General features: G+C 44.3%; 1 protein-coding gene across 1 annotated transcript in view; it reads left to right on the top strand.

Annotated features, from left to right (window-relative positions):
* The window catches only part of ABCA12 (ATP binding cassette subfamily A member 12), a 78,024-nt gene that overhangs the window by 25,106 nt on the left and 34,556 nt on the right, over positions 1 to 18,362 (top strand). Inside the window, exons 9-23 of the mRNA XM_014257788.2 lie at positions 111 to 207; positions 336 to 4,469; positions 5,089 to 5,204; positions 5,845 to 5,951; positions 7,412 to 7,665; positions 7,776 to 7,888; positions 8,334 to 8,458; positions 9,265 to 9,438; positions 10,345 to 10,509; positions 11,551 to 11,752; positions 12,346 to 12,485; positions 13,052 to 13,171; positions 14,238 to 14,328; positions 15,660 to 15,839; positions 16,778 to 17,084. Coding sequence (XP_014113263.2) covers positions 111 to 207; positions 336 to 4,469; positions 5,089 to 5,204; positions 5,845 to 5,951; positions 7,412 to 7,665; positions 7,776 to 7,888; positions 8,334 to 8,458; positions 9,265 to 9,438; positions 10,345 to 10,509; positions 11,551 to 11,752; positions 12,346 to 12,485; positions 13,052 to 13,171; positions 14,238 to 14,328; positions 15,660 to 15,839; positions 16,778 to 17,084 — 6,325 coding nt within the window. The remainder of the gene's footprint in view (positions 1 to 110; positions 208 to 335; positions 4,470 to 5,088; positions 5,205 to 5,844; positions 5,952 to 7,411; positions 7,666 to 7,775; positions 7,889 to 8,333; positions 8,459 to 9,264; positions 9,439 to 10,344; positions 10,510 to 11,550; positions 11,753 to 12,345; positions 12,486 to 13,051; positions 13,172 to 14,237; positions 14,329 to 15,659; positions 15,840 to 16,777; positions 17,085 to 18,362) is intronic.

Genomic DNA, 18,362 nt, shown 5'->3' with positions numbered 1-18,362 from the left:
GTCTAACCTCATGTATGCATGTTATCCTGGATAGATTTGCCATTATAGTATTTCTCAGGTTCCAGAATTACATGATCTTTACTAATATGCTCTTCACATTTTTGTTGTAGATAAAGAAAGAAGTTGGGTGACCAGATCTCTTTGTAATTCCTTTGTTCACTGGAAAGACAATCACACTTTAGTATCTGAATTGGAGGAAGTTCTAAGGTGAGACATTAGCTAAAGGCATATTACTAACAGTGTAATTCAAGTCTATGATCTTTGCTCTAAATCACCTTACATTTCCACTCGCATTGATTTCATATTCACTAAAACACCTTTTTGTTCCCCTCCAGAAAAATAAAGTCACCAGAGATTGGTGGAAAGCACTCCAAGAGGTCCATTAATTCAGATGATTTAGAAGCCATACAAAAGCATCTACATGGTTTTAAAGGCTTTGAGGAAAAAATGAATCGAAGTGAATTAAAAAGCTTAAATCTATTCAGAAATTTGAAGAATGAAACATTACAGAAATTGTATGCATTTCTTGAACTGGGAATGAATCCACATCATGATTATAAATTAAAAGAACCATATAATAAGGAAATAATTGATGAAATCTATAACTTCACATCGCTGCAATTACAGAGTGACTTTAATGGAACTTCCATTTTCAATACAATGGCCCGGTGGAAAGAAATTCAGAGGGCTTTAAAATTAGCTACAATGCTTTGGAATCAAGCTCCCCTAAATAATTCTAATTTTAGTACATTGCAAACTAAAGATGCTCTAAAAATGTTGCCCTCCACAAGCATGCCATCACTTCTGGAAGGTCTCAGAGACCATTTGAGTGGAATGCAAGAAATCCCATCCGTCTTTTCTGATGTTCTGCTTGAGCCTGAGTCCTACAGAAACTTCCCAGAGCAGCTCCTAGCTCTCCAGAGGATGTTTTTTAGAATGACAGGCACAAATGTAGGTTATCAGTACCTCCTGCTGCCTGTGTTTGAGCTGATGAGGTCCGTAGAGAAGTCCATGGGTGAGGCCTGGTGGGATGAGTTGAACGTCTACTGGCGCACTGCAGAGAAGCTGAGATCCATGAAGTGGAATAACACAGCCATTGTTGCCTATGGGCAGTTTTTGGAGGTGTTAAACAGCCATTTGCAAAAGTTGAATAATAAATCAAGTGGTGTCTTCAGTGAAGAATTGGATCAGCTGTCAGAATTTATAACAGCTGTATTTAAAGAGTTTGGGGAAAGCTCTGGAGTAGCCAATATCTCACAAGTCACTCAAGCCATCCAAAAGACGTTGTACATATTAAAAGACTTACAGCTGAATTATAATGTCAGTACATTAAAATCTATAGATCTTTTCTTTAATTTTAACAATAAAACCTTGGAGAGCTTGTCTGAACTTCTGAGAACAGGAATGAAAATCCTTCATTATGCAAGTGCCAATGAAGCTTCCAGTGAAGACATAATTAACCCCATCTATAATTTAACACATCTACTACAGGAGTTCAGCCAGTCTCCCTCACAGCACAATAGCTCACTACAGGCAGAAATTTGGGAGTTTCTTCATTTAGCCTTGGGTCCTTTCCTTGAGAACAGCAGTAATGGCTACAGGACACTCCAGAATTGCTCCTTTGAAGATCTGCTCAGCGTAGGCCTTGAGGTGCTGTTTGAAAATGCCACTCTAAGGGAGTCCTCAGCCAGGAGCCCCTGCAAGCCCTTCTTGGATTCCTGGGGCGTGGAGGGTGGGACAGGGAACAATGACACCTTTACCAGGGTGTTCCAGCTGGCCATAACCAACCTGCAACTGTCTCCAGAGTTTGCTGCTGCCTACAACAACAGCAGGGAGCGCTTTTTCCAGGAGCTGTCGTGTCTCACCCGGTCTCTGTGTTTTTCTCTGAGTTTCCTTTCCAAGTTAAACCTTGTCTCCGAGGCGGGAAACGCGTGGCTCCAGGAGAAGGCAAGAGCTCTGAGTGCAGCCACGGAGGGGCTGGTGCAGGGTGATGCCTCGTGCCCCATCCCAGCCCAGGATGTGGGTGATGTGTCCCCATCCCAGCTTTTGAACGTGCTCCTTCCTGCCCTGCTGGATGAAACAGTGCTGAGCTCCCTGAATTTGTCTGACAGCTCTGCAGACTGGGATGGGCTCCCTGTGTTTTCCCATCTGTCACCACCTGCTTCCATGAGGAACAGCAGTCTCTACGAGCTGCTGCAGGTGGGCAGAGCTGCTTCCAGCCAGCCCGACTGGGGACACTTCTCCCGGCTGTGGCGTGCCACTGGCGCCCTGCTGACCTCCAAATGGAGCCTAACAGAAGTGGGTGAATATGTGGAACTCCTGCAAATTATGAAGAAAGCTCTAATCCTTGTGGACTTTGGGGTAGCTCCTGGAAAAGCATTGGTTCATCAGATCTTTCAGAATTCTACCAAAGCAATTAAATCTTCAGATCTGAGTGATTTGTATAGTTCATTAAAACTCTCTTTCATTTCAACTTCTGCCACAGACAGCACACTGGACTGGAAAAGAATATTTCAAGAAATACTTCCTTTGTATGAAGGGGGTGGTGAAGGATTGTTCTACTCTGATCCCTATGGAAAAGAAAATCAAGATGTTCTGACTATGGCTGCAGTGATTTGGAATGAGATAATTTTAAACAGGACTCATTTTAATACAGAGAATGCATGGGAGGTGATCAAAATGATTGCACTCGACGCAATCTCGCTTGAAGACATTGAAAATTATCTCAGCACAAATGAAAAAGTGTCATCATTATTTTCTGACTTCTTGTTGACCCCTGGAACTTCTGAAAATTTTGCAGAACGCCTTTTGTCCCTTGAGCAGCTTCTTGGTGCCATGGCAAAGGTGAATACCAGTGATCATTATCTGCTGATCTCTTCTTTGAGTAAGCTAATGCAGAAACTCCCTCCTGGAAGGCAGGAAGATGAACTTGGTGCTTTCTGGCACATTGCTGAAGGTCTCCAGTTGTTGAACTGGAATAGTACAGCCACTGTCACTGCCCAGTCACTTCTAGACATGCTGCAAAATCTGCTAAATATGACAGAAAGTGACACCAGTCTTCTTTTCAGTAAGGAACTGAAGCAGCTGCTAAACTTTGTATCTTCCATCTTTGAGCTGTATGATGAAGACTCCAGAGGAAGCAACATCTCCATGTACTTGCAGGCCATGCAGAGGGGAATCTTAACTTTGAAAGGTTTGCAGAAAAGGTATAACATCAGTGAGCTTGAATCTATCAGCCTGTTACTTGATTCTAGCAGTAACTATGCCCAGAGACTGATGGAAATGTTGAGAGCAGAAATGAAAGTTCTTCATGACATCAACTCAAACAAAACATTAGAGGAAAAAATGAACATTGTCTACAATTACTCACATTTGCTGCTTCAGGAGTTCAGCCAGTCTCCCTCACAGCACAATAGCTCACTACAGGCAAAAATTTGGGAGTTTCTTCATTTAGCCTTGGGTCCTTTCCTTGAGATCAGCAGCAATGGCTACAGGACACTCCAGAATTGCTCCTTTGAAGATCTGCTCAGCGTAGGCCTTGAGGTGCTGTTTGAAAATGCCACTCTAAGGGAGTCCTCAGCCAGGAGCCCCTGCAAGCCCTTCTTGGATTCCTTGGGCGTGGAGGGTGGGACAGGGAACAATGACACCTTTACCAGGGTGTTCCAGCTGGCCATAACCAACCTGCAACTGTCTCCAGAGTTTGCTGCTGCCTACAACAACAGCAGGGAGCGCTTTTTCCAGGAGCTGTCGTGTCTCACCCGGTCTCTGTGTTTTTCTCTGAGTTTCCTTTCCAAGTTAAACCTTGTCTCCGAGGCGGGAAACGCGTGGCTCCAGGAGAAGGCAAGAGCTCTGAGTGCAGCCACGGAGGGGCTGGTGCAGGGTGATGCCTCGTGCCCCATCCCAGCCCAGGATGTGGGTGATGTGTCCCCATCCCAGCTTTTGAACGTGCTCCTTCCTGCCCTGCTGGATGAAACAGTGCTGAGCTCCCTGAATTTGTCTGGCAGTGCAACAGGCTGGAATAACCTGACCATGCTCTCTGGTGTGGCACAGGATGAGCTCCACAACCTGCTGCAGAGGCTCCAGGGTGCCTTCAACCTCTCTGAAGGCAGTTATTACACAAGTGTCTGGGATGTGTTTGACAGCTTCCTCAGCACCAAAAGGAATCCAAGTGAAGGAGCTTCCCTTGCAAGGCTGTTGGAAGCAGTGGCAAGCAACTCTGCCAGCGATCTGTCAGCTCCAGAAATCACAGAAGCCACCCTCTACGTTCTCAAGGGGCTGAACATCTCTGGCCTGCTAAATGAATTCAATATAAGTTCCAGCTCAGCTTTTCTCTCCAACAAAACCAGTTTTGACAGTGTGATTGATATCACTGCTCATCACTTCACTGTGGTGGCAGAAACCCTTTACAATAAGACCCTGCCTTGGACTCTGAGTGACCACACTCTGTCCCCAACCAGCTTGATCACACGGTGAGTTTGGGTACTAGGTATTGTAATTCCATGGATGGGTTGTGACCACCATTCTCATTACAGCATGAGAAGTATGGAATTTTCTTCCAGTGGAATAACCTAAGCCTGCAATCACTGTAATTTAGGACACAAGGAATAATGTGGATTAAATTGAGGAAGAAGAAGAAACTTCTTCTTGAGATGAACATACAGCTCAAAGTCAGACTTACTAAAATTTTGTGTGTTGGCACATAGCAATGCACAGTGGAACAGACTCCTGAAGGAGTCTCACCACCAGTGGCAGGCTCTTTGGAAAACTTTCCTTTGTGGGATCACTCTCTAATTTTTGATCCTCAGTCTCCCTTAGGTGTGCCTTTCCGTCTATATAATGCATCCATCACACAGATTTGAACTTTTCAAGTGTTTTCTTATTTTGAGAGTGAATGACAGCTTTGGGAAATAACAGCAAAAAGAACTGATGGAATAAAACTGGGAAGCTACGCACTTAGGAGAGATGGCTTTCATCTGGAATTCTTATTTACTCTGCCAAGGAACAGCATCCACAGCTGACAGGTTGCTCACTAATATATATCTTGTTTTTGAAAGAGAAGCTGATTTAAATTCCTATCTTATTTTTCAGATTTCTGTTTTTAGAATTTGCAAACACCATCTTGCAGGTGACAGCGAATAACAGCTACAACCCTTACCTGATGTGTTTAATAAATGCCGCGGAAGCTGAAGATGGGGAATTGACAGGTGATCATGATTTCATTAATTTCATTAGCTGGAATGTGTCCTGCCTGTGTTTTGTCTACTGGTGGGAAGGAATGGTGCTGCATGGTTTTATCTGCTGGCAGTGAACTGGAGCTGTGAGATCTGGGGAAACCAGACTCGGGTTTTGTTTGAGTTATATCACACTGCGATTATAAGTTTCCATCCCAGTGTCTCCAGAAGGCACATCTCCTCTTCTCAGTGTGATGACAGGTTGCTGACACTCAGACAAAGCAATTTTACAGATAGAAACCTCTTTCCCTTCACAGCTTTATGTAGCTGTAATATGACAGCAGTTATTCCTGAGAGCTAACATGGTATTTCACATAGATACTCATCATTTGTGCTTACTGTAACACCTGAGAGGTTTTACCTGTGCACCTGTTACCAGGATGGGGTGGATTTCACTAGGAACAGAGCACTTAGTTGAACTCAATCCATTATAACCCAGATTACAATTTAGGCCTTGCTCTGTGATTTCAGAGGTCCTCAGCCATGGGAATTTGGTGGAAAGTAGCAATGCCCAGTTGGCCTCAGAATAAAAATGCTGATATTCCCATCTGTGAAGTTTCTGGCATTTTTGTCTGGAGTAACTGTTGGTTTTTTTTTTTTTTCTCCTGCACAGAAAACATCACACTGCTTTTGAAGCAAACTCATCTTAAAAAGAACTCTTTTATGCATAATAATACCTCTGAGAAACATTCATCCATACCAGAGCTCCTGAAGCTAAAAGTGAGTCTGCTTAAAATGCTGACTTGAAGGACATCCCACAGAGATACATGAATGTGCAATGGTGGTTTTGAAAAATAGCATATTAAAAAAACAGAAAAAAGTTTTCTTTAGAGAACAGCTGATAAAAACTAGGACTGAAACTCTGTGTTCTGCCTGCTGCCTATATTTGAAGGTCATCTGTAAACTGGGTTGAGGAACTTGTTCTTTTATCTCTCCCTTCCGAGTGTACACCCATTTTTCAGGGAAGGTAGAGATGTTCCTGTCCTCCCATGTGCTCGGTAGGATGGCTCTGTTTTCTACCAGCCACCCCAGAAGGATGAGCACTGCAGAGATGGCCAGTGGCAGCATATTCCTCAGTGCACCACTAAAGTTCAGCATATTGAGACTTCCTGAAGCACCTTGCAGAGCTGAGATCATTCTAGGATGCCTCAGCTTCACTTGAGGAGGAGGCAGGGAGGAGCTCTCGAAGGCACAGATAGGGATTAGGTATCTCTGCCCTGCTGAAAATCCATGTAATTGTGCACTCCTAATTCGCATTTAGAAGCATGACTAACTGGGTTACTGCTGTGCCTAAGGAGCTGTACCAACACCAGCGTGGCTGGAGTCAAGTCCCCACATGCTCCTCTGGCCCCAGAAGTCTCACAACACCAGAATGGCTTCTGAGATTAGGCACCAGTATTGATTCATGGAGTTCCCTCACCAGCTTTGGGTTTGGCAATGCCTCATTTGAATAAAATGCTTCTTAGCCCATGCATTCATGACTGCACTAATAGCATGGATGCACTTCAGTGTATTGCTCCCTATGAGAAATAGCATTTAAAAGTCCTTTTTAAAAAATACAGCAGTATGCAGTGTTGTTGCTGTGTAATATATCTGTAACAATAATATGATGAGCCTCAGTGTGACAGGTACTTAAAGGCATAAACCTGAAGATAATTCTTCCCATAAGAGCCTGATAATGTAAATAATGATGTCAGACAAGAGGGAAGCCCATAATAGCAAAGGACTATAATTTTACACGGGTTGGCAGATGAGGAAGCTCTGACTGCTGGCCAAGTCTCCTTCCTGTACTGCAGTAGATGACCAGGTGGTATCTGAAAGGCTAAACCTGTTGTGCAAGGTAGATTTATTTGGTCTCTGAGAAGATTAATTAGTAAACAGGCAAGTTCAATGGAGTATTGCTGTCTAAGTGTGCTGGGCAGGGGAAATAACATTTTAAGGTTTGCAAGGTTTATTAGATCCAGACAGGTCTGGCAGAAGCTGACACAGTGATTGTCACAATCTGTTCTATTGGAGACCTTTTGAATGAACTAAATATATATATATATATATTTTAAAATATTAGTCCTAAGGAGAGGCAGAAAGGGACAGCTAGACTCTTTAAAGCTTGCCTTTTATAATTCTGTCATCTAACTGATGTTTGTGCATTTGTCTTCCTTTTTTCAAAATGTCCTTTGAAGATCTCTCGCCTCCGGGATCTGACAGCACTTCTGTGTGACTATGAGAGCTTGAAGTCAGTCCAGCAGCTCTGCCACCTCCCTGAGGTTCCCTTTGGGGAGCTGTGTGAGCAGGGCCAGTCTCAGGAGCAGCTCCTCCGTGCTGCTCAGCTGAGCAGCCAACTTGTGACCAACCTACTGAGTCACAGGAGGATCTCCCAGGAGCTCCAAAATGTACTCATTGGGGATGCCACAGACATCCAGGCACAGCTGAAGTGGTGAGGCTCTCCCTCTGAGCTAGACTGTTTTAGTATTCTGTTTATGAAATGACTTCTTGCCTTCTCTTTATATTCTCAGTTTTGTTTGTTGTTTTGTTTTTCCAATTCAGGCTTCAAGAAAATGTACCAGAAATTGCTTTCTTTCAAGAGATTCCTCAATATATGGCTGCTTTGAATTCCATGTTGAATATCACTGAGGATTTAACAGACTCCAGCAAGCAAGGTACACTTCTGTATTTTCTTTACAATGTTGGTAAACATCACCACTGGTATCACACTTTCTGCTGGAAATCCCAAGAATTGCCTAGCTGCCAGGAAGAAGTGGTATTAATGAAATAACCATACACCATGACCTTGGGATCCTTTATCTGGGGTACTTCTAGAGCCTGTTCAAGACCACACCTGGTTTTGTTTTTTACAAAGAAAGCACCAAATTTTTCCATCTGAGCAAATTTTGCTATTCTGAGATGTGATAACTTCAGCCCACAAACCAGACTGTAAAACATAGGAAGTAATGACTGTATGCCCCAATTTTTTTTAATTTTTTCTTATCAGCAGTGAGGTACCACACTTCCATGCTTTGCATAAAGTCTTCTCTATGTGCTTGAGATTTGCTGTGTGTCTGGGGAAAGCTGTTACATCAATTGTTCTTTGACTGTTCATTCCAGAAAAGTTAAGAGATGTGTTTAAAAATGTGGACCAGCTCAAAGAGGATCTCAGAAACACAACAGGAATGTCCACAGCCAGCATTGATGCTCTTCTGGAAGCATCTTTCCCAGAAAACAGCAGTCAGGTAAGTTTGCTGTTATCCTTTTGGGAAATCTTGTTGCTGTCTACTGCTCAGACCATTAAAACTATAATTTGTTAGTGAATGCAGCTAAGCAGGTTGCTGGGTGTGTGACAGCACAGATGACCCCACAGGCATAGACAGCAGAGCATGGATTGGAAAAGCCACCAGGAATGCAGTAGGAGCATTGTCAGTCCAGCCATTGGAGACTGGGAGCCATATGGTCCCTTTGGCTGTCACCAGGAGCCGGTCCAGCAGACAGGCACTGCCTGGAGAGGGATGGCTCTGATCCAGAGCAGGGCACAGATCTCTGGGACAAACTAATGGGGGCTGAGCAGGGTCTTCAGTCAGGTCCTGGTCACTGAGAAGTTGTCCCAGTCCAGGTGGAAAAGTACATTTGTAACCACAGTGTGTGAGAGCACTCAGGGTCCAAAAATACCCTCCCTGGATGGGAGATGAGCTTCCTTTCCTCAGCCTCCTGCTCCTCCAAGCAGAGCTCCAGATGCTTTTCCCCTTCCCAGCCATCTTGTCTGGACTGGGCCCCAAAGAACGTGCTCTTTTCCAAACTTCACATTCATCAGTCAACGAGAAATCGAAGCCACAAAAGCTTTTACAACTGTGCAAGCTGGGTAGTAAAACACAGTCCTTAGGATTTGTCCCTGGGAGCAGGAGTAATGGGAAGGCATTTTCTGGTTCTTGGGTGCTTGAAATATGGCACTGTGGAAAGAACAACAGCCAGACAAGATTAATCCACGCGTGGTGGAGCGTGCAGCGCACCCCTAACAATTCTCTTTTCCCTTTGTGCCACCCAGCTCATCTCTCAGGTGCTGCAGCTGGAGTCCTGCAGTGCCCATCCTGCTGACCCACAGCTGCAAGTGGTGGTGCAGGAGTTGTGCAGCCTCCCTCTGCCAGAGAGGACTCGCAGGACCTACCTCCTTGGGGTCACCCTCTTGAGACACTTGGACACGTACAATTTCTTATACAAGGTTAGTGCTGGATTTTTAGAGTGGTTCCTACAGTCTTTGCTGCACGAGGTGGTGGCTGAAAGGTTATAAAATATCATTGCAGTGGCCAGAAGCTACACTGATTTGCACAAGCCAAAGATCACGCTTTGCTCATGCAGCAATTTTTATTGCATATCCATGCTGTGACAGCGTGGATATAAATGAGAATCCCAGCTGGTGTAAAGCAGCAAACCTCATTTAAAGGCACTGGACCTACTCTAAATGCCTCCCTATCTGCTAGTATCCTTTATGTGCTGTCACAACCTCTTGAACACCCCCAGCTGACCCAAAAATAAGGTACTGAGCTAAATTTTTTGATTCCCTGAAAAGGGAAGCCCTGGAAAAAGTCCTGTAAAATATCTTTTCTCTGTCTATTTGGAACTACAAAGTTACTAAAGTATTCCAATTCCTGCCCCCATCCCCCAACTATAGAAACAGCATCTAAGAAAATATTCACAGAGAAGTGAATAGTGAGCAGGTATTTAAAAATACAGGAGTGATCCTGGGAAAAAAAAAGTTGTTAAATAACAATGCCAATGAATTTGGGCTCAGGTCAAAAGTCACTCCTAGTGTTTGACACCTGTGCTGTGTGAAATGAGAGATTTTATCACATCCCAGCCAGTACCTGACACTTATTTCCCAATTGTAGGTGATTGGAAATACACTGTTAGATTATGTAATGTTCAGGGAAATGGTTTGCAAAAGTGCTTGGGGATTTAGGAATACAAATCCCATTCATTTCCCATGGGGCACCCACTCTGCAAAGCCTCCTAACAGCTTTGAAAATCCCACAGTGCTCATGTTTGAGTTAACACAATATGGGCGTGTGCATGCCTGCACACGCAGATCCCTGCTCATCATAATTGATTTCCTTCCTGCCTCTTGCAGATGTTTTTCCCCAAGGAACTTCAGAAACCCATGGACAAGATGTTAGGCCTTCTGACAAAAATGAAATATTTCAGACACCAGGTTGAATCTGGCATTGATCCATTGCTACAAGCTATTCATTCCCTGAAGAAGCTCCGACAGTCCAGGAAAATGCCACTGACTAAGGTATGTGTAGTCTGCATCTGCTTTTGAGGTAAAATAACCACTGAAATGGTTTCCACAGTAATTTCTTACCCTAGAAGCCACAGGTACATTAAACCATAGATTCTGTTTCAGAGCAACAATGTTGAGAAAAAGCTCTCTCAGACTTATCTCTGGAAGTGCTCAAGGCCAGACTGGTTGGGTGTCCCTTCTGGAAGGTGTCCCTGCCCATGGCAGGAGGTTGGAATAAGATGAGCTTTATGGTCCCTTCCAACCCAAACCACTCTGTGATTCTGTGTTGCCTTCATGGGATAGTTTTGATTTGGAGCAGTGGGACCATCATGTGCTCATGAGTGGGGAACACATATTGTGAGAGAAACACTTGGAGCAAGAATGTCTTGAAGGAGGGAGAACTTACAGCAAAATACTGGAAGGATCAGCTGGTGCAAACAGCTGGAGAACTGCCCACTAAAGGCAAACCCACCAAAATCAGCAGCAAAAAACTGCCTCAGCTTTAGTGTGCATTAGATCACACCCAAAGCCTCGAGGCTGCCCAAAACATTCAGTACAAACCCATTACTGCTCTGACAGCTGCAGTAACTCCAGGGTGCACTGCCTCCATCCAGCATGGTGTCCAATCCATCTCTGATCCATAGTCCAGGAGAACACAAGTGACAGGAATCCTTCCTGGTCATCATTCTGCCTGCACATTGCAGAGCCATGTGCAGCCATGGACTAGATGGGGACAGTGATGTGCACATCCACATGACAAATCTGTGTTGTAACCCAGGTGTGTGAATGTCACCAGGCACACGTGATAGGGAATTTCTCTGCACGTGTTGTAGGCACTTCCTACATTAGCTGTCATGCCTGGAAATAAATGTACCACCTCTGTCATAATAAAAAAAATGCATAATTTCCATAGAAAGTTCCTATTTTTATAAAGGCAAACTCATAAGAAAGCAGTATAAAAATGTTCAGTCCTTTCCTTCTCATTCTATTGTTTCTCTCCAAGTGGAGTGCTTTCTTTGTGCAGGATTTATTTGTGTTTTGTCTTTTCTGCAGGTGTTATTTAAACCAAACAACTTCAGGATAACACATGGCACTTTTAAATCCATGTCAAAAGTCCTCTGCAACCAGGAGATCACACCCCTGTTTTTTGAGTCTTTGCTTCCAGACTTTGGGGACTCCATAAGCAACAGTTCTCATGCAGAGGACGTCTATGTCCAAAAGCTGATGAGGAAATATGGGATTCCTCAGGATTCCAGTAAGTCTGGCTTTTCCCTAGGGCACAAATGTTTCAGAGCTGAATTCTGCCATTTCCAGACAGATCTAGTGCTGAGCTATTCTCCATATGTCTCTGAGGGCTGTAATTGCTCATTATTTATGGTAGCTGAAGATCTGTACTGCCCTAATTATTGATGGTTTATTTCCATAAATGTTCAAAGGGAAAACTGCCTGTGCAGCAGAGCAGTGCTTGACACTGCACTGTCTCCCATTTGTTGATGATCTGGTCCTAGGGCTCGACAGGTCACTGCTTTTTCTTGATGAGTAGTTTTTCTGACTGTACTGACATTATTAGCTCCTCTGAGTTCCATTTAAAAAACTCCATTTAACCTCCAAGCAGATAGTGCTGGCTCAAACAGCCAGACTCTTGTTGTCTTGAGTTCAGCAACAAGAGATCTCGGGGGTGGATTGCTTTTGTCAAGATGCATTAGATCAGTCAGTGAAGAGAGCCCTGAAGTCATTCACTGGCCACAGCAACAAACTGGGCAGACGGGAGTAAAAACCCACTGGTAGGTTTCTTGTGTCTGGTCTGTTTGTCCTCTGTGCAATTTGTTTGCTCTTCTCCTCTTGCAGCCTCATTTTGCTTATCTTTTTACCTGGACCTGGTCAAGACCCCGACTGGAGCTTTGATTTGGTCTTTCTTAAAACCAATGGTGTTTGGGAAGATCCTTTTCACACCAGATACCCCAGAAACTCGAGCAATCATGGGAAAGGTATGGCTCTGTTCCAGGACATCAGGATACACCCACTCCAAAAGGCTGTAATTTATCTAGCACAGCCTTGTTTCCCTGGGAAGCTGCTTTCTCACTGTTTGGAGTATTAATCAAATTATCTTTTCCTACTTGCCTTGCTGGCTATATGAGTCATCTTTTGTCTTTGATTGAATCTTCCCCCCAGAAGCTGCTCTTGGTCTAATATTTATAGGACAATATTTATAGGACAGTTGTTTAAGGCCTTCAGTTTATGAAGTTTCACCTCCATATTTTCAGCCAGTAGGAAAGATGTGTCTCCCAGGACTAATGGTGTAACCAGTGCTTGTTCACAGGAAGGCCAGGTAGAAGGAAAGCAGATATTCAAGACATGCTCTGAATATAATATTTTTAAATACTTGCATAAATTCAGTGTGTTAAGGAGCATTCTGCCAATCAATGAGATGATGCTATGAAAAATCCTAAGGAAAACAAATTTGGTCTCATGTGCTTTATTGATTCATTTATTGGTTAAAATCTGTAAGGCAATGAATCAATTAATCCTTATATGTTGTGGGCTTCTTTTGTAGTCAAATGCAACCCTGGAGCAGATGGCTGAGTTGGCCCTGAAATCCCAGGAGTGGCTGGACCAGTCTCCTGTCATCATGAATTCACTGACTAAGTTAAACCAGACAGTTCCAATGATCAAGGTATGACTTCTTACCTCCCCTCTGTCTCTTGCCAGGTGGGAACTGGGAGGATGGATTTGTTCACTGAAGTAAACTGGGGTTCCAGGGACACCTTAGGTCAGCTGGGGAGTCCCCTCTCAGGATGTCCTGGACTTCATAGTTTCTGTACCTGCCTGTTCCCTTAACAGAAATGCTCGTGACTGACCCTTCCCTGCAAGTTCTTTTTCTCAAATGAACTGTTTATAATATTCTCCCTGACCCTGGCCGTGCTGGGGCCTGCTGGAGGGCTAAGATGAGCAGGGAACACTCTTCAGTTTGTAAATTAACTTTCTGCTTGATGGAGTGATCCAGCCAGCCAAGACCAGGCAAGAAATTACTTTCTCAGAAAATGAAACAGTGTCTATAATAAGCATGTAGTTCTGGGTATACACATAAGAGCTAGAAGATGTTTTGTATCTCAGTGAATGTAAATAAAATTTCTTTTTCCCCTTCCTAAGAAGCCTAGCATTGCTTGGATACAGAAGGCAGTAGACTGTAATGTTACACACACTTGTTTCCCATTCTCTGTAGGAAAAATTGTCTCCTTTCCTTACAAAAATGAGATCCCTGGAACCCAAAAGCATTAGCAGTTAATTTTAGGGGCTGGAATTAATTCTAATTTCCATGGCACCAAGAGAAAAATCCAGAGTGGAACGTGCAAAAGTGAAATTAAATATTCTCTGCTGATTGCAGTCATTGGTAGAATAATGAAATATTCAGCCAAACAAAAATCTGTGCTGATCTCCAAGTTTTGGTTGTGCACTGGCTGCGTTCACAGAACTTAAAACACACACAAGGGAAATTTACTACTAGAATAACTAAAATTATCCATGATTTTTTTGATGGGACCCTGGTGCCTGGTGGAGACTCAGCAGGCATCTTTTCTTGACTCCAAGAAGCACTGACTTGGCCTCAGAGAGCTCTCTGTGACATTCTCATTGCTGGAATTTCCCCGTTCTGATGCAGAGTGAAGAGGGAGGGGCTGTACACAAGCTCAGTGAAGGCTTCTGGTCAAACTGATGCTTTGTCTTTCTCTGCTTGCTGATAGAATGCCCTGCAGAACCCCTTTGTGCAGGTTTTTATCAAGCTGATGGTGGATTTGGATGCAGCTGAGCTCCTCAGTCAGATAAATGAACTGGGTAAGTGTGTCTGGATGTGCTGCCCTCTTCCTTGCTTGTGCTTCAGGTCTGGGAGCTCCAGAGTTAGCCAGCTGCAGCCATCCCCTTAGTCTGCTCTTCTCTAGCCCATGTTGGAGGCTCCAGGGCAAGGCAATCCCAGCTGTGATCCAGAAATCTTCCAGGGAAAACCCTTAGAGAGCAAAGTGCTGGTGTAAAGAGATGTTTCTCCTGGGTGTGAAGGGGTGGAGGGATGGGAGGCTTTGCCGCGGTGTGTGGCCACTGGAGGACACTGTTTAGCTGTAATTATGACTTCAAATGAGCTACCTGGGACTCAGCTGGGAAATGTTGAGGGGAGCTCCCTTGCATCGCAGCGAGGTTCAGATGAAAAGTTCTCCAGAGCAGAAAAGCCAGGGATCAGATACATGTACCCAGGCTGATGGAGCCAGAGGCATCAGTGCAGGAGATGCTCTGCTGCAGTTTGCTGTTCTCTGGTGGGCTTGCAAGGCCCTTCAAGGTGACATTTGCTGCTGTGCACTGTGAGAATCACCAGTGACAGTGGTGGGTACATTCCCTGTGAGTGCACAGCATGGGGATCACAGTCCCTTACTGCCTGGCCTTGCTGTCCCTACCTGCTTTTGCAGTGAGTGGCCAGGCATGTCACCATAAATCTGGACTGTGCCAGCAAAAGCCAGCAGCAGCCAAGAGTGACTGTGGTCTGTTGCAGTCATTTACATCCAGTTGTTGATGATCTCTGTTATTCATGAGCAACAACTCCTGCCTTAACTCCTCATAAAGCCACGGTGCCTGCAGCAGCTGTTCCATATTAGTTACCTTGCATTATGCAGCCACCTTTGAAACCTGCCAGCAAACAGCAGCATCTTTATTAACTGCAGCATCAGGCTCAGTCCACACATCAGCACAGCACTCACAGCTCTGCCTTGATGTGCTTGGATAAAGCACATCCTCCCCTGAGACACAGCAGCTCAAAAGGCGAGTTGATTACATCCTCAACCAGAGGGTGGAAGGAATGGTGAGCACCAAAGCCTCAGCAGGTTAGTGGGGACTTCTGATTTGGGATGGCTGTCACATCCCATTGCTGGCATTCTCCCAAAGGCAAACTCACGAGCATGTTACAAATGATTAACATAAAAAACTGGGTCAACAGCCTGCCTTCATTGCATTGCTGAGTGCAGAAATGTATTTCACACTTCATATTTAGTGTGATGGGTTTGGGTTTGTTTTCTTTCCTCCTTTCTGGTGTCATTGTTGGTGTGAAGGAGTGGAATGATGGGGTGGATTCTTTGCTGGGTGTAGTGATGCTGGAGGGTTTGTTTGTGGGGGTTTTTCCCTAGATGATATCCGGCTGGAGCTGCAGAACAACGCTGACATTGTCGACCAGCTGAACACTTTGGCTGCCCTGGCTGTGAATGTCTCCTCCTGCGTCTCCTTCAACCGCATTCAGGCAGTGCAGGACCTGGATGAGATGGAAGCGGTGGCTAAGGAGCTCTTCCTGAAGAATGAGCTGTTTGCAAGTATGTGACAGTCCTGAATCCCCCTTGCAACTAAATTTGCCTGATAGAGTGTGGGAATGCAGCATAAAATATTTGGCTTTTCACCAGCACCTGTTGTGGTCACAGTTTCCACCACACTGCAGTTGATTTGGAGCAAGTATGTGTGGGACCTGCACACTGGGATCTGATTTTCATACTTCTCTTCCCTTACACCTCCACTGTCTGTGGTCAGCTGGTGATTTGTCGTGGTTAATTCTCAGTTTGAATAAAATCCCACTGCCCCAAGGTGATCTTTGTGCAGCCACTTTCTTTCAAGCTCCCACAGGAAAAGGTGCTATAATCAAGAAAGGTATCACGGAATCATTCAGGTTGGAAAAGACCTTTAAGATCTTCAAGTCCAAATATGAGACAATTCAATTTATTAGAAGGTCGTAAATCACTTGAGATGTTCCAGCCAAGCCCCATAATGGTGTACTGGGTCTTCTCAGTCACATTTTTCACATTTGTGGGATTGGATTGTGGGTGGGATCAGACTGCACAGAGGGGTGGAGGGAGCAGGAAATAGGAATTTACATTTGTGTCATTAATGTATCAATATTTAAAGAAGGCCCTCAGTTAGGATTTACTCATAAATCCTGTGACCTGTTTGGTTTTATATGTCATAATTGATGGGTAGATAGAGGCTTCTGCTTCTATTGGAACTTCAGACCCTGCTAATATTTGTCCTTTCCCATAGTAGCAGTTTTCTTCTCTGTTTGTCCTCCATTCTGTCATATGTTTTATATATGGAATATATAAATATATATTCCATATAATATCAGGAAAAATGCTCTGGCTAGAAAATTTCTGTGAAGAAGCCTCATGAAAATGAGGAGTTCCTGCATATCTGTGTGTGCTGCTCCTGTGCTGTTGAAAAAGCCTTTTTTCCAAAGGAAAGCCTTTTCCCTTTCTTTTCCCAGGTATCATTTTCAAGCTGCCTTCAAGCTCTGGACACTCAGTTCGTGGGGGCCTGTCCCTCCCTCCTGTGCTCAACTACACCATCCGAATGAGCAGCAGGATAACCCAAACCACCAACAGGATCCGGGAGCGCATCTGGACCGTGGGCCCGCACAATTCCACCTCCCAGAGCCAGATTTACAGCAGGGCCTTTATTTACATCCAGGACAGCATTGAAAGGGCCATTATTGAACTGCAGACCGGCAAGAAACCAGAGGAAATAGCTGTTCAGGTGCAGGCAATGCCTTACCCCTGTTACAACAAGGATATGTAAGTTTGGGTGGCTGTTGCCTTCATGTTTTGTGTCAACTCATCTTGTGTGACTGGTGAAGTTCACCAGCTGTGCTGGTTTCCTTAGTACCATGTTCATGCAGCATAAACATAATTTAATTCTGTTCAGTTGGAGTTTTTTTCTCAAGGAGTTGAACAAAAGAGGGAATTTTTGGCTCTGAGATGGTCTGTTTGGTTTGCCTAATCTTTCGTTTTCAGTGCTCTTTTTATACCTGGATTGTGGTGGTAACTGTAGGTTTTACAGCAGATAAAACTCCCTGTGCCTGTTTTACCACACATGGTGGGGTTGGGATTTGGCAGAACTTGGGTTAAATACAAGTCTTGGCTTGTTTCTGCAGGTGTTCACATGCACACAATACAGCAGAACTTAGAAAATGGATTTATTGGGGGAAAAAGGGTGCCTGGGTTTATGAGCTTTACAGTGGCCAAACTGAGTGGAAAACACACAGGGAAGGGATTTCAGTGTTCATCAGGGAGCACTGGAGGATGTTCAGCAAGAAGTATTGATAGATGTGAGGGTCACTGTGCCCTGACTGAGGGTCTCCCTTGGAGCAAAAGGACAGGCTGGACCTAGGAGCTTTTCCTACTGAAAAACCTCCATGCCAACTGCACGAGCCAAAATATTTTTTGGGAGCTTTAAGGTACCATTTAGGAGCCACAGCAGACCTGTTAATCTCCTGTGGGAGCTGTCACTGAAGAGACCTGGGGACCTATAGCCTCTCCTCAGGGCAGCAGCATGTGAGATGCCCACCAGGACACAGGCAGGAAGCATCCAAACCCAGTTCTGCAGCAAATTCCTGGGTTATTGCTGAGACAGAGTTTTGTACAGTGATTAACTGGCTGCTGGAAGCACTGACTCCAGTGCTGTCTCCCCCTTTTTGTTCTTGGGCTGCTGGGAAAACCACTTGCCTTTGGGTTTCCCTCCCCATCCTGGGTTCAGAGGGATGTGTTTGCTCAATTATTAAAATACCTCAAGTCTTTAGATTTGCATCCAGCAGAAGTCAACATAAAATACCTGCTTATTGATTTTTATTTCACAGTTATCATCCTGTAGAGAAAAGGGACGGAAAATATATATATATATATATATATATATATATATATATATAAAAAAAACCAGTACACAAAAGGTGTTGGGCTCTGCTGAATTTTTAAGAGCCTTTCTTGGTTCTTTATAAGTAAAGCTCCATTTGTGTGGAAGCATTTCCTGAAATGCTGGTTTATAGGACATTTTCAGCTTTACAGGTAAAAAAAAAA

Source organism: Pseudopodoces humilis, chromosome 8, assembly GCF_049639895.1.
Source record: "Pseudopodoces humilis isolate 2021_Gansu_Grassland_sample_001 chromosome 8, ASM4963989v1, whole genome shotgun sequence".
Lineage (NCBI taxonomy): Eukaryota > Metazoa > Chordata > Aves > Passeriformes > Paridae > Pseudopodoces > Pseudopodoces humilis.
The sequence above is the reverse complement of the archived record's forward strand: the minus strand, read 5'-3'. Positions and strand labels throughout refer to the sequence as shown.